At 46.5% G+C, this 15,581-nt stretch overlaps 1 protein-coding gene across 1 annotated transcript in view; it reads right to left on the bottom strand.

The window, feature by feature from the left end:
- Window positions 1-14,265: 14,265 nt before the first annotated feature.
- The window catches only part of LOC119092154 (putative metabolite transport protein CsbC), a gene marked incomplete at its 5' end in the record, with an annotated part of 1,407 nt that continues 91 nt past the window's right edge, over window positions 14,266-15,581 (bottom strand). Inside the window, 1 exon segment of the mRNA XM_037215130.1 lies at window positions 14,266-15,581. This exon segment is cut by the window's right edge and continues 91 nt beyond it. Within this exon segment, the coding sequence (XP_037071025.1) occupies window positions 14,266-15,581 (1,316 nt within the window).

Below are 15,581 nucleotides of genomic sequence, written 5' to 3'. Positions count from 1 at the left end.
AAGCAGGGCATTGAAGGCCTTACAGCTCGGAGAAGACTAGCTCCCATGACACAGCAGAGACCCCACTCGCTAGAGTTTGCAGCACGATCTGACGTTAATGGAGAGGTGCCATACAGTCCGTCACACGGACGACGCGTCTCCCTCCCCTGCTCGGGGGTTCTTGGAGCCGCTTGGAGGTGGCAGCGGTGATCTATATTACGGTTGCGATGTAGTTGCCTTTTTTCTCTTAATACCCACTGAAAAATTACAAATCAACAGCCTATGGTAGGAATGTCTACTCGGTACGTGGCTATCTTTTTGAACTTTGCCTGAAACCGAGTGCGTTTTTACTTCGACCCGTTAGATAGCCTTGCTTCGTCCGCTTTTAAAGGAAAAGCTCCACATATGAAAATATTGAAGCAAGAATGAGGTAAGATCAAATGAGCTCACTATGACTATTGGTACGCTTTTTAGTGGCAAAGATTGCTCTAGTGAACAGAATGTCTCTGCTTAGTAAGCATGCTTAACATGTCATTGTTTGGCTGACATCGTACCCATCCATTATCCATCCATCCATTACCCACCCATCCATCCATACCATCGATTGGGAGACGTTTGAGGGCCGTTATATCTGGAAATCATGCTCCCGAACGCCAGATATGAATGACTCGACAATTTTGTATTGGCCTTGATTGCCGCATGGATTGTAGAATGACAGAATTTAGATCAAGTTACTATGGCGTCACGGACGCCTGAGTGACCTTGAAATGGTCATCCCTACACAGTCTGCACATCTTCGCGGATGTGTAGCTCAGAAACTAGAGGGGTTTAGGTCTTAGGAAGGGCAGGGCTGTGAACTGCATTGAATGATCTTCCAGGTGGCTTTTTCCGTTCAAACGCCATACAAACGTGAACCACTTTTTTAAACTGGGAATTCATTCTATTAAATGTAGATGTTTTTAGCCAAGAAACCGCGTTCACTTTCGCCTGGTCCTTCCCAAGAAACTGGTTAGTCAAAGTAGCACAACTCAGCGGTAAGATATGTTGCGTAACCTTCTGAGGTAGTAGAGGTTATGAGCTATACTAAACGCCGACAGGAGAGATATTTTTTGCTTCATAATCTCATCACAAATGAAGGAAATAACCAATCGCTTTATCATACTGGATCACAACCACACAAGACAGTGCGCAAAGAAACACGAATTCGAAATAATTAGTAACGTGTTCTAAAGAGTAACAAGCAACGCATCAACCAAAATGCGTTATTGTAGCACGTTAGGTATTTTTGAAAACGATACACGTCAACAGTCGACTATGGATGGAGCGGATAGGGATAGTCCCCAGTCGGGGATTATCCCACCATAGGGATAGTCCCCGACTGGCGACACGTGACTAATAAAACCCTGGCCGGCGCCTTGTCACCAGGCACGTCAACTCAGAGACAGCCGTAGCCGTGTGAGAGGCGACACATGGTCTGGTTCTGCCCGCAGACCGTTTATGGACAACATTTAGCGATGTAGCGTTGCATCGTGGGTGCTCATTGCACCTCAGAATAGTGGCTTGTTTTTGGAACAAGACCTGCGGGCTAAATCGGCCTTGGAAGAAACTCTCCAAAATAATAGTAAAATACTCATAAGATATAGTTCATTATAAAAGTATAGGTCGTAAAATATAGTTCATTGTATGATTTAGAAGATAGATACTTCGTAGATTCGTTCTCTTCGTTATGGATGGGTTTTGGATACTGAAACATCGTTCTGACCTGCAGGCCATAGCTATACTTTTTAAATTAGTGAGAGCTGTCATTGACGTAACACGCGATCTTTGGATAGTATAGGCACGTCTTAGACCGGATTTACGGCATGCTCAGGCATGCTTTCAACACCGCAATGTAATGAAGTAGATTCACGAATTTCAACGCAGATGTGTTTTGAGGTGCCTGAAGGCTGGACCTGACCTAGAGGTCAAACAGCGGCCGTTGCATAAATTTGCAGTCGTAGTGAAGTTGGAGCTATTGTGTTCATGTGACCACAAAATTTGCTTCGATTCGGAGGTTAAACCGTGGCATTGCTATTAAAACAGTCTGTCGTGGATTTTTTTTGATCGTGCAATTTGTGTATATATATATATATATATATATATATATATATTCTTATATTGTATCGGCATCATCAGCATCAGCATTACCCAGATATCATCATGATATCTAAGTAAAGCCAGATATATTGATCCCTTTTGGTTACCTGATGATTTTGAATTGACCTGGAGGTTAAACCATAGCGTTAAAAATACGCACTCAACTGTAGTATAGAGCTGGTTGTGCGCTTTACATCACAGGGTAGCTATGTCACTTTGCCGTTTTTTGTTTTGATGTTTTTGAATGTTAACGGATGAATGAAATTGAGCTTGATGTCAAATCGTGCCAACCAAATAAAACACCCAGTTGGTGAAGCGGAGCTCGCTAGAAACTCTATGCAACCTCCGGGTCAGGCTTGCTGCAACAAATGGGAATTACTTTCTGCAGTGGGTCTCTGGGTCTCATTAAGTTCACCTGAACCGGAGGTCAAACCGTGACATTGAGATTAAAACAGATGATCTTGGAATGGAGCTCATTGTATGCTTTGCATGATAGTGCGACTGGAAAGTTTCTCGAGTTCGAAGTGTGTGCTGAGTCTTTGGCTGAGACTTGGGATTAGCCTGCAAGTCAAACCGTCGCCTCAAGATGAAACGTTCGAGTCGGAAAGAAGCTCATTGTGTTTTATACACGAGGGAGTAACGTCGATTCATAGTTTTTGTTGCTGATGAGCTTTAGGTACCGGGAATTTTCACCTGCCCTGAAGGTAAAACTGTTATCTTGTGATAAAACATCATGAAGTGGAGCTGGTTGTCTGCACTGTCACGGGTGACTACGGGGATTCGAAGTTGTTACTTTCGACGAATTTTGGATATCAGTAAGCGACATCTGACCTGAGGATCAAACCGTGACATCAAGATCCAAACGCCTCTGATGCTTGTTATTTTAACATTGCCTTGTTCCCTGGATAATTTAAAAGCTGTTATCTTAGCCATCGCAACAACAGCAATCGTGATGCTGATAAATACGGGTACATCCGAAATGGTGACGAAAACATCTTGATACTTACACTTTAGTTAGTATGGTGTGTTTTCCGCCACAGACATCCTGCCCTGCTTTTGTCGCTGTCAAGCTAAGGTAGCGTCCGCGTACATCATCTTCATGCATGTATGGCTTGGCTATGCCTGATTTGCTTATTTTCGCGCATTGTTACTCACGGGCAATCACAGAGCAGAACAGATACGAAGTGACACTGGCCTGAAAAAGCATAGAAAATATGTTCGTCTAAACTCCGATGAGGGACGGCAGGCGGCTCTCACCCGTTTGTTCACGAACACGGAAGGCATAGCCGGCGCGGTGTTCCACGATGTTGGCGCTGCCGACAACACGATGGAGGGTGCAGTTGCTGGAGGCGATGTGGAAGCTAAAGCTGAGGCACTCCAAGGAGATAAGGCAGCGCAAACGGCAGCCGCCTGAGAAGGAGATGGGATGATGACATGCTGAGTATCTGGGCACATATCAGTTATGCTCTACCTCACATCGTGTGCATCGCTGAACTACAACTCTTCTTCTATAGTTCGTTGCGTAGGCCCGAGGACCTGCTAGAGGGTAATGCCCCAATATGCTTGTGAAATGACTGATGAATGCGAAGGATGTGTGAAGATCGGCAGTTCTCGTCATGCGTCTTTTAGCGTAGCGTGGCGCACGTTCCCAAATTTACTGAATAAAGAAATATATATGAAAACGGTCAATTGAACATGTACGTCCGCCACTCGGATCACATCATGCTAAAAAGGTGATAACTTATTTACCTCCCACGAGTAAAACTTGTTGAGAAAGTTGTTATACTCAACTTCGAGATAAACGGTTGTGCTTTGTACTTTCTTCTATCCAAATTGTCTGTCTGAGCACCTAGCAATGGCCCATCTGGCTGGCACAGGACCAAGCTACATATAAGTGCCCAGAGCTTCAACTTTGATCGAAATCACATAGTGATAAAATCATGATCAGTACACTGACAAAGCACAACTTTGAAATGAAAAGCATTCCCCAGCCGTCATAACCTAAGTCTGGGATCTATGTAGGTTTTCCTCCGAGCATTCACGTTCAACACGAGCAACACGCTCCAGGCATGCGACCGGGACTGGTGCTGCTGCCTGTTCGTGCAACCTCAAATGTGAAAAATGGGTGAGAATAGCGGTACGACTTTCACTGATCATGGTCTACTTCCGCAAGCAAGAATACTTGGTCGACTCCGCGAGTTCCACTGGTATTCGACTCTTCCCTACATCAACTTACACTGATCGAGCTCGGTGAGGGTGACAATGGCGTTGGCCGGGTCTATCATGACACCTTCACTGGACGGCAGGAAGTCTGCTTCCATCATCATCATCGTCAAGCCTGGCGGCATTTTTGCCGCCGCGCCGCTCCAGCTCAAGATCAGGAGGACGCTTGTTGCCAGGCGCCCGAGGGCGTGAGGCGACTTCAGACCCATGCCGCCACAGCTACCGCCGTCGCCGCGGGCGCTCTGCCGGGTCAGAGGTCGGCCGAGAGGTGCTTGGGCTCGACGCAGCGCCACCAATGGGCCTGGGCAGCCCGGGTCGGCCGATATATGCCAAGGGGAGGGTCGTGTTGTCGACACGGACAACGGGCAGTCAACACGAATGACGGTTGGGTGGGGACGAGTCGGCTCCGCCCACGCTCCTCCCACAGTTCTGTTGCCAAGAGAGTTGCCAAGCTGAGTGCCACAGGAATGGCATGCGCATAGCGTGGCTTTCAGCAAAAGTTGGCTTTTTACCTGCGCTCTACGGAAGCCAACAAAAAGCTCGCATTTTAAGCCCAGAGCAGAATTTGAATACCACATTTTCAAAGAGAACATCGCAGTGGGGCGGCAAGCGACCAGCATTGCAGTCATCTTCATCACCGTTGACATGTTTAGGAAAGGGTAGTAATGGGCGACACCTGAAAAAGAATTGCTTATCTAAAAAACGCAGTTCGCGACACGTTAAAAACTGTTCATTCACTGTTTAAAAACACGTGTGATATGGGAATTTTTACAGCACGACATCCAATTCGCAAACATGTAGAAGGCAAACAATTTATGGGAATTGCACAATGGGTGATGGTAAACATGAATGTAGCGCGACAAGATTCGCACTTAAAAAACACAATTATTTGCCATCATGCGTACAACTTCGGATGCTTAAAATTATAACAGTGATAGGCATAGAGCGCATTTAACACCCACTGGGATGGGGGTCGATTTGCACCTCTGCAGGTTCAGTCGGAATCAATTCTAAAGGGCGCGGTGTAACCGAGCCAAATTTTGTTGTAGTAAGCAACTGAATGGCGGTTTCTCCGATATATAGAAATGAGTCATGGACCTAAAATGACCTAAATCAGATTTTAGGAACTTACCATCTAGCGTGATTATTGACGCTTATTAAAACTCCAAACCCAAAACAATGTCTTAATTATATGCTCACCAAAACCGTTGTGTTCACCATAACCTTGGGGTTTGGCCGCTTTTGACCTCACCCGAATGTCATGACCAAGAAACCTATGAACTGGCGTTCATCATAGCCCAGTGTCCTTGTTTGTCCTTTAAGGTCAGACAGGGGCACCGATCTATCTTGAGCACCAGTAACCTTTTTCTTAGAATAGGCAAGTAGGTTCAAGCCGGTTGCATGATAAGGTATGGGGACACTTTGAACACCAATCTGTAGTTTGACCTGTTTTGACCTTGATTTACTCGAAGGTCATGACCAAGAAACTCCAAATTTTTGGTGAAGGTAATAATTAAATGCTATTATATTACACAATGCATATTTTCCAACAAATTCCGGCAAAACTCTGTTTATTATTACTTTCATACACATAACATATACCCGTAATGAAATCACCACTCATTGGTGTATCTTGTAAGTATCAAAGCAACAATAGGGTTTTGTCTGACTTCAGTTAGCCATGCTTCATTTGTGTTGTCGGTACTAAGAAATGATTTCCAGAGAGAAGCATGCAATCTTCATCCCTAAAAATAAATTATGATGTTTGTGCCATTTAGATTTCACCGACGATGGGATAGGATCTCGAAACGTAAGGATGTACAAATTGGTGAGCATATGAGTGATTTTGTACGATTTATCTTTTATCTAAACGGTCGTGCTAAGTCAAAAGCTATGAAACTAGAACGATGCATAAAGTGCTCGTTAATACTGAGGCAACGCCTATTTTTAATCAAACATGCTTAAAAGAAAAGATTCTGCTAAGATGTACCAAAAGGCGCTGCGGTACCAAGCTCACCGTTCGAGCCCATGGCATAAAAGGGCTGTTAAATCGCCCTATCGTTTAATCTTTATCACGTCCTTGCAATAGCTGCCAGCTCGGAACGGAAAGAGAGAGAGAGAGAGAGAGAGAGAGAGAGAGGATAGAGAGAGAGAGAGAGAGAGAGAGAGAGAGAGAGAGGAGAGAGAGAGAAGAGAGAGAGAGAGAGGAGAGAGAGAAGGAGAGAGAGAGAGAGAGAGAGAGGAGAGAGAGAGACACACACACACACACACCACGAGTGTGTGTGTGTGTGTGTGTGTGTGTGTGTGTGTGTGTGTGTGTGTGTGTGTGTGTGTGTGGTGTGTGTGTGTGTGTGTGTGTGTGTGTGTGTGTGTGTGTGTGTGTGTGTGTGTGTATGTGTGTGTGTGTGTGTGTGCGTGCGTGCGTGCGTGCGTGCGTGCGTGCGTGCGTGCGTATGTGTGCATGCATGCATGCGTGCGTGCGTGCGTGCGTGCGTGCGTGCGTGCGTGCGTGCGTGCGTGCGTGCGTGCGTGCGTGCGTGTGTGTGTGTGTGTGTGTGTGTGTCCATTGATGTCCACATGACATCAAAGCTTTGCACCGATAAACGATGACAACTTCTGATTGCGGTATTTAGCGATACCTCTACGCAAGCTACAGATATTGTCCTGTCCGTAATATTATGCAATGTTTTGGAAAAACCTGCCATCAAGTGATAAACAGAACTGTTTTAACATCAGGAATGTCTTCGTTTACTACTTACACGCAGGGTACGAAATTAAACAAAAACTCAAAAGAGCACAGAATTTCAGATTGGTAAACATCGCCGTACGCGCGCCATACACGGCAGGACATCTGGGGTTGCTAAAAGAAGAAAGAAGTCTAGTGCTGTTCGGAAATGTTGACCGCAGAATTTGGACTCAATATACCATAAACGACTTACCACGCGACCGAGTGGCCGGTTAGATGCCCTTCGCTTCGGTCAATTTAAACCCGCTGGGATCTCAGAAACTAAGAGGACCAGAGACGTTAAGTCCACAGGATGTTTTGGCCTGCACGTAAACTGACTTAGGTCAAATTTCGAGGATCCTAGGTAAAGTTCACATAAGGTTAAACGAGGTCAAACTCCAAGTTTGTCTCCAAAGTGTCTCCAGAACCTAGATGCCTGTTCAAAGGCAAAAGTTCACTTGGCCACTAAAGTTCAGTGACCTTGTTTAACCTTTCGCAGGTCATGATGAACAAAATCATGCAAGGCTGCCTTGAGTTTTGCATTTGAAGAAGCGACAAAGAAAATGCGAGGCAGTATGTTCCTAAAAACAAAATGTTGACCCGGGTCATTTTAGGTCAGTGACCTATTCAGACCTTTAAGAAGTCCATGGGAGATGTCGAATGCGGTTCCTGTTAACAATGCATTCGAAATGAGCACCAGCAACTACCCCATACAGCAAGCCCCAGAATGATAAAACAGATTGGTTTTAACCTTGGTCTGACATTCCTACCTGACCATAGGTCAATATAATTTTATTATTCAATTCCTGTGTTTCCTAAGAATGTACCTCATAGATGTACGACTTTGCCTGACACTCCGTTGTTCCATCAGACCGAACGATGGCCTAGAAACTGACTTAACTGAATCTATGGTCTGGCTTTGACCTGCCATAGATCAGCAGCCTTACAATCTACATCTAATGCTTGGATACCACATATTTGCCATTTAATTGTCTACAGCTATGGAAAATTTGGCGCAGCTTCACCGTGCCGTTCAGAAACCATTCCAGAAAACTCTGAAGGGGGGTCAATTTGACCCCCACCTGAGCGCGTGTTAAGAGCCAAAAAGTTCATAACATGTATTTACTTATAATATCCTGTTGGTGGTACGATTTAGCTTCCTAGCGTTATTAATTTCAAATACAGTTTTTGATGGTTTACCAAAGTATGTCTTTGAAATGTGTTCCGAAGCCGAAACACTCCAAACAGTTAAAATGGTGGCGATTGAGCCTTTCCATCATATCTGATGCTTGCCTCAATATTTTGAAATGTGGAACGCTCCCTTCACGTTATTTGATCTTAGCCGCTTGCCCGTCATATTTACTAGCTGCTCAAATATATATGCTAATTATGGCAGAAACCTGAAAACAATTTGTCTGTTTCGTATAACTCCGTCAGCAAATCATGCAACAACCTAATTAAATACTGTGACGTTGAGGCATCTTTCACATTTCCGTATTGGCGCTTATCTATGCTTGCTCTTATATCCGCCAGAATGTGCGGAACAATGACTTTTTCCAAAACCTTGCTAAAAGTTGGTGTGAGGCTTAGCGGTCGCAGATCTCCTGGCAACTTGGGTGATGTTTTCTTTGGCACGGGGTGATTGTTGCTCTCTTCCACACCGACAGCACGCACCCTCCACGCAATGACCGGTTGAAAATATGAGTAAGTGGTACGGAAAGTTCCACAGAAAATCCTTTAGTAGCCGCACTGGAAGTTATCTAGTGGGCGCAGCCACGTTTTCTCTCAACTGCGATAGCTGAAAGGCAACTTGCCACGGCTGTATCTCAGCAGGAATGTTATCGGCAGGCAGATAGCAGAGAAGCTCTTCTGTGCGCAGCGGTCCATACGTTGTGTATATGTGTGGGAGAGTTCCTTTAACACGCGGCCGGATGGCCGATTCAATGCCCTTCGCTCGGTTCGGGGCCAATTTGACCCACTGAGATCTAAAAAAGTAAGAGAGCTCGAGATACTCAATGCACAGGGTGGGGTGGCCTCTATGGTCAGACTACAGATTTGTGTTCAAAAATGCTCCCAGACCTTGTCTTGCAACCGCATTGAACTTAAATACCTACTATGAGAAAAAGGTAACTGATGTTCATTTAAGTTTTGTGATCTTGTTTGACCTTTAGAAAGTCATGGTGAACATCATTTTACGAGATTGCTTTGATTTCTGATCTGAATATGCGTGAAAGGTTACCCCAGACTGTACGGTCCTAAAAACAAAATGTTGACCTCCTGGGTCCTTTTAGGCTAATGACCTACTCTGACCTGTAAGAAGTTAATGGAAGATGTCTGTTGCCGTCACTGTCATAAGTTATCTCGAAATGAGCTTCAGGTACTATCATATACAGCCAAATCTCGAGCAAACATACAGGTTGACTTTTACTTCGGCCTGACCTTCATACCTGACTCAAGTTCAATACAATTGGTTGTGATGTTAAACTCAGTTGTTTTATTGCCCAAGAAACTACTTCAGAAATGTATCGATTTATCTAACACTCCGTTGTCGCATCAGTTTGAACGATTACCTACAAGTTGCCTCCGCTGACAGCCACGGCCTAACTTTGACCTACCATTGGTCAAATTGATTCTTAATATATTACGAATGTTGCAATATTTTTATAAGATTTAGCTCAGTTTTAAGACTTAATTTCAATGTTAACAAATGGTGGACCTCCAGGACGGATAAGAGTAAAATGGGCTTTAAGCTAGAGCTTACCTGACCACTAGTCCACGCATGCGGCAGCACTCACGGGCCTTGGCACACGCAAATTGTCGTCCAGTGCTAATCCACATTTTTGCAAGATGTCTTAACCAGTCCATTTTAATGCGTAATGTGCGTTTTAATGCCATCCGCAGAACGATCCAGTGGGCACCTTCCTGCGAGGGGAGACTTGCACTGCTTTATTTCATTACCCTTTTATTTCGCGGAAGCCAGAAATAGAATCTTACAGCGTGACTTGCGTAGAGGAAGAGCAGTTCTGCTAGAACCCGAGCGTTTGGTTTTCAGCTAAGATTGCAAGGGAATGCTCCACATTTTAAGATGTTGAAGCAGGCAAAGGCATCTAATATCACTAGATCGGAGACTGCCGCGGCTCCTCAAAGTTTATCTGGCAACCCCGTCGTGACGTCACTACGGGGTGCCTGGGCAAGCCACAGCATTGTAGGCCCATAGGAAAGGGCCTTTTTCAGAGACAGCCTTTGAGTAGATTGAGAAGTTACAGACGTCTGAAACGCTTTTGACATCAGGCAAAACGTGCGTTTTCTCGTAGGCCAGGTGTGCTTTTGAAGCTCATTGCCTTAGCTTTGAATTGCAAATCACTTTGAACAGGCGTTGCAACGCCAACGTAGGTGTCGTCACTGATACCAAATCCTGGTTTATAGATGACGCTTGTGTTTTTCGTGGACTCATGATACTTATCCGGTTTTCCCAGATACTTACATCTCGCTTCTCGAAGCGTTCTGCGTCTGGAATGCAAGCTGTGCTTGCGGGGTTTAAAATATCTTAACATCTTGCAAGCGAATGCCTTTCCTTTTTGTTCGGTCACCGGGGCTTATCGTTGGCCTTATTGTCTACCATTTTAGTCTAAATGTTTCAAAACATTCTGTCACTGTACTGGTTACCTAGACTACCATATGCAGAAAGGTCACAATCGCGAGCAAGCTAATAATTTCAGTGCATATTTTGCGATGTATCGGATATAAAGCATATGCGAAAAAGAAATACGATACCGATACAAAACGGGATACCAGTTAATGATATATTTACAAAATGCCGGTGACGGAGGAAGCAGTAATAATACCAGAAGGGTCGCAGCAGTGCACAAGCAAGGTGTCGTGCTGTCCGCATAGAGACACACAGAGATGCACCAGAGCCTCTGCGTCCAGGCCAACTGTTAGTAGCACGATGTTGCCGGGAAAGTGTCGTTTGCCTTCTACGCGTCAGGACCACGCGTCCCGGAAACGCCCTCACCAAATCCAGGAAGCGTGCCGGGATGTGGAACCTGATCAGTCGCCCCCCCCCCCCCCCTCCATCCAACCAGTAGAACAGTGAGGAGCTAGGTCGGTCGGCCCGAAACTGCCGCTGCTGGCGAAAAGGGTACGCATTAATTATACAGCGGCGGCGCTTCTTTTCAGACACTTCGGACACCACATAACCAGTCTTGAAGCTTGGTATAACATTTTTTCAAAAAAAATCATTATTTCAGATGGTAAACAAACGTCGTTTTTACGCTACATTTTAAATTGATGTAATATCCTGCACTCATCTGGACTCAGGCAAACATCGACATTTGCGCTAGGCGCTGAAATTTTGATGATAGCAGGAACATCCATGATAATAATTCGGCAGCATTTTACTTTTAGTTACTCCAATAGAAGCATGACTTGGACAGCGCGCCGAGAACTTTGCCGTTGTGGCAAGCCTGACCATGTCCATATGCCCATATATTTCGTAACTTTCCACAAGATCCAGTGGCTCTTTAGAAGTTACACGTCATCATTGATAACAACGGGCATAAAAGAGACAATGTGAAACCTAGTAAAAATAGCCTAACACATCACACATCGGTCAAGGGATCATCTCGGTGAATCACACTGTTGCATTCACATTGTGGCATCACACACAATCGAACTCACACACGCACCCATTTATGTGCCAACATTCGCCTCACTCAGTAGAAACTCCATAAGTTGGCGCTTGAAGCGGCCTAGACTCTGAACATTGCGCAAGTCGGGCGGCAGGCAGTTAAACAAATCCGATGCTCGGTAGGTAAATCGGCGAGTGCCAGAGTTGCTCGCCGCTCGGGGGCGCCTCAGCTGGTTAACCTGTCGCGTTTCATGAGTGTGCTCAGCACGTGTGAACATCGCGGCTATATCTGGTGGCTGGCTCGTGAGTAAGACTTTTTTGAGCGGGCACAACATATGATATCTGACGAGCAGATCAGCACTAAGCCATCGTAGATCCGTGACAACATCCGATATATGGTCACACCTTCTCCCTCCGCTCACAACCCGCGCACAGAAGTTCACGAGTTTTTGCACGCGATGGAGCTAGCTGGCTCCGAGAGTACCATGCAGTGTTATACAGTATCTAATGGAGGAAAGAATTAGAGCTCCGACAATGCGAACGAGGGTGTCTCTTGGGAGTACATGCTTGACATGGGACAGGGCCATCAGAGCGCCCGTCGACCTGGCAACAAGCTGATCTATGTGCAGTACAAATGTGAGGTTTCTGGCCATCACCACACCAAGGTTTTTAACAGTACTGCTTTCAGTGATGACAGCTGACCCGAACTTGACATGTACAGGAGGCATATGACGCCAAATAATGTTCACACCCATGATAAACATCCATGATAATAATTCGGCAACATTTCACTTTTAATTACTCCATTAGAAGCATGACTTGGCAGCGCACCGAGAACTTGGCCGTTGTGGCAAGCCTGACCCAGCCTAGGCCAAGTTTTGGGACGCCTGTCAAACCAGCAGCAGTTTGGTATCAAGCTGTACATCAATATGCAGGACTCTCACGATCCAGCTAACAAGTGGCAGGCTAACAGCGTTAAGCCTGCGCGTTTCAAAACCTTAAAAGGTATGGTGAGCATGCGCAACCACCCGGAACATTTTAGGTTGAAGTTCAAGGTCAATCAGAACAAACCGTTTCGTCGGAGTTCAGAATGTGTACTTTTAGACGAGTGCCCAAGCTTTTAAAAACGTTGTGTTTGGGCACATAGCATCTTGCGACGTTCTGTATGTCCAACTTTTCGTGGTTCGAGATGCATGGGCCAAGTTTTTATTAGTCTGCCGATGTTTAGCTAAATCGTGACAGTCATGAATATTGATCGACGGTCGGATGTAAATATCTGCTGGCTTGGCAAGTGTAATTTGGGGGCTAAAAGAATCGCTGAGGGCCATGATTCCACCAGCATCTTGTCCAACCATTGTCATTTTAAGCCCAGTCATTTGGCATCATCAAACGAATTTGAGACTGGCGCTTGTCAGTATTGTTGGCGTCTATACCAGTGATCAGGGTACACCAGTCATATGTCTGGACGCCAATCGAGAGTTTAACCCTCGCCCTGACTCACCGCTGACAAGCTGCTGTTATGCTACACACCCATGCCCAAATTTCTATGTTTGTATATACCGGCGGCTTTTTTGCAAGCGTCCGATGAACACCCCAATCCCAACAAGTTTCCATAGGGATACTGGCAGCAAGCACACATTGACAAGTATAGTGATGTGTTACGGCGAGTCCTTCATGGTGTCCCACATATGTATGGGGTTTTGAACTAAAATGGCCATCCTGAAGACCATTTGGTGTAATTTACAGCCCTGCCAGTCTTAAGACCTAAAACCCTTATTTTCCGGGCTAAACGCCCGCGAAGATGGACCAGTCCACTGGCAATGTGGCGTTCAAGACCAGGAAATGCTGAACTGTTGAGTCATTCACATCCGGCGTTCGTGAGGAGGATTCCCAGATATGACGGCCGTCAGTTGGCTCTTAACCAATGTTGCGCAAGCTACGCAAGATTCCAACACGAATCACGTCGTGTACTACATAAGATAAGAGCTATACTTATCACTGAAACCAGACTCGTAATCGAATTGCTTACGAATGGCGCTATAACTGAGAATGCGTGTACAATTAAACATCTTGAAGTCATGGACAAATATGCAAGAACACCACACGAAAAGGTGAAAACACGAGTACGCAATACGCAGCATTGGATTCTTCGGCGAGAAACCACGGTGTTGGGCGTAGTTTGAGGGAATGTTTAAACGTACTATGCTCACTATTATATGTTACAAAACTACACCCCTGGTGACAGACTGTTTGGGCAGCATGGCAACTGGTATCTTGTTAATAATTGGTGCCTACAGTCTTGGGTTGAAGTTATAGCAGCTTTATTTCAGAGCTCTGTAGGTTTCCACGGTGCAGTAGGCGAACCAAACTTCGAGCACACCACAATCTGTGACGCCAAGCTCTGTACTACGTTGCAACTGGCATGTTGCTGAATGTGAATGTTCCCGTCTTGATTTAGAGTTTACGAAGCGTTATTTTAGGGCCTTCGTGGGTTTACACCGTGCAGTAGGTTAAGCCAAACTTCTTAAACACGACGTGCTGTCAAGCCATATACTTGGTGGTCTTGATTATGTTAGTGCGAGATCCTGCTCACCAGCCTGGCCCGTTTGGCATCGCCTGCATTCGATGCTGTCCCCGACGTACTCTTTGTCGTTTGAAACAGTTTCTGAATCTGTTCCAGCGAAAGATCCTTCGTTTCAGGAAGGCAAAACGTGGCGAAGACAATCTGTGAAACACTAACCAATAGATGGATAATGAAGACACCCCCGAGGCCAATTGAACTAACGAGCATGGGAAACACCTTGAAGAAAATAAAGAGGTCTATATACATTGTGCCCATTGTGACATTGGCGCACAAGGTTCGTGTGCGATTCGGGAGCAGTTCGTTAACGTAGGTGTAAGCGATGGGCAAAACAATGCACGAAAATGTGAGCTGCAAGAGCACGGCGCCCAGCAGCGCTAGCCAGCCCTGCGTCAGCTGCAGCGCCTCGGGCAAGTAGGAAAAGCTGACGATCGCGGTACATCCTAGCGCGGAGATCGCGCCACTGACGCGCAGCAGTGGCAAACGGCCAAAACGCTCGATGACGAAGCTGGTCGGCAGGCACAATATGGCAGACAGAGCCGCCGGCATCACTGCCCTCTGGTACTCGTCCAGAGGCAGGTTCACACTATTCAAGACAAGCGGTAGGATGGCAGCGATCGCCATGCCGCCACTCCAGACGTACATAAACAGTTCGACCGTGATAAGTAACAAAGGCCACAGCGTCTCCCGTCGCAGAATCAGCTGGCGCATGGGGAGGGAGACGCCGTCGACATGGGTTTGCTTAAGGGAGGCTTGAATGCTGTGGACTTCCGCTTCGGCATCGGCATCCTTTCCGTGGAAGAAATGGACCGCGCGCAGGGCCTCCTCCTCCGGGTGTCCGTGCGACAGCAGCCACTTGGGCGAGTTGGGGATGAAGTACACCGCTGATAGGCATACAACAGGGGGAACAAAGCCCGCGATGGCGAACATGGTCCGCCAGTGCACGTAACGAGCGATGCCAACGCTGAACGCCTGGCTGGCAAACACGATCCCATTCAAGAGGGCCGTGTACAGTGTGCGCCTGTTTGGGGGCACGATCTCAGACACGTAGGCCCGCGCGGTGCCCTCTGACATCCCGATCGAGATGCACATGAGACCCCTTCCCAACACCACCCAGCCAAAGTGCTTTCCAAGGCTGGCCGAGAGCGAGCCTAGCGCGTGGATGGGCTGCGTCAGCATCAGCAGTCTCCTGGCCCCGAGCGCTGGGGCGACGGGCAAGGCCAGGCAGGCGCCGATCCAGGCTGCCAGGGCCGTCAGCGCGATGGTCCAGTTGAGCTGGTCTTCGTCCATGAAGCGGTCCTCGTCCT

Source organism: Pollicipes pollicipes, unplaced genomic scaffold, assembly GCF_011947565.3.
Source record: "Pollicipes pollicipes isolate AB1234 unplaced genomic scaffold, Ppol_2.1 Scaffold_3447;HRSCAF=4054_pilon_pilon_pilon, whole genome shotgun sequence".
Classification (NCBI taxonomy): domain Eukaryota; kingdom Metazoa; phylum Arthropoda; class Thecostraca; order Pollicipedomorpha; family Pollicipedidae; genus Pollicipes; species Pollicipes pollicipes.
Note: the sequence above shows the minus strand (reverse complement) of the source record. Positions and strands in the feature narration are given on the sequence as shown.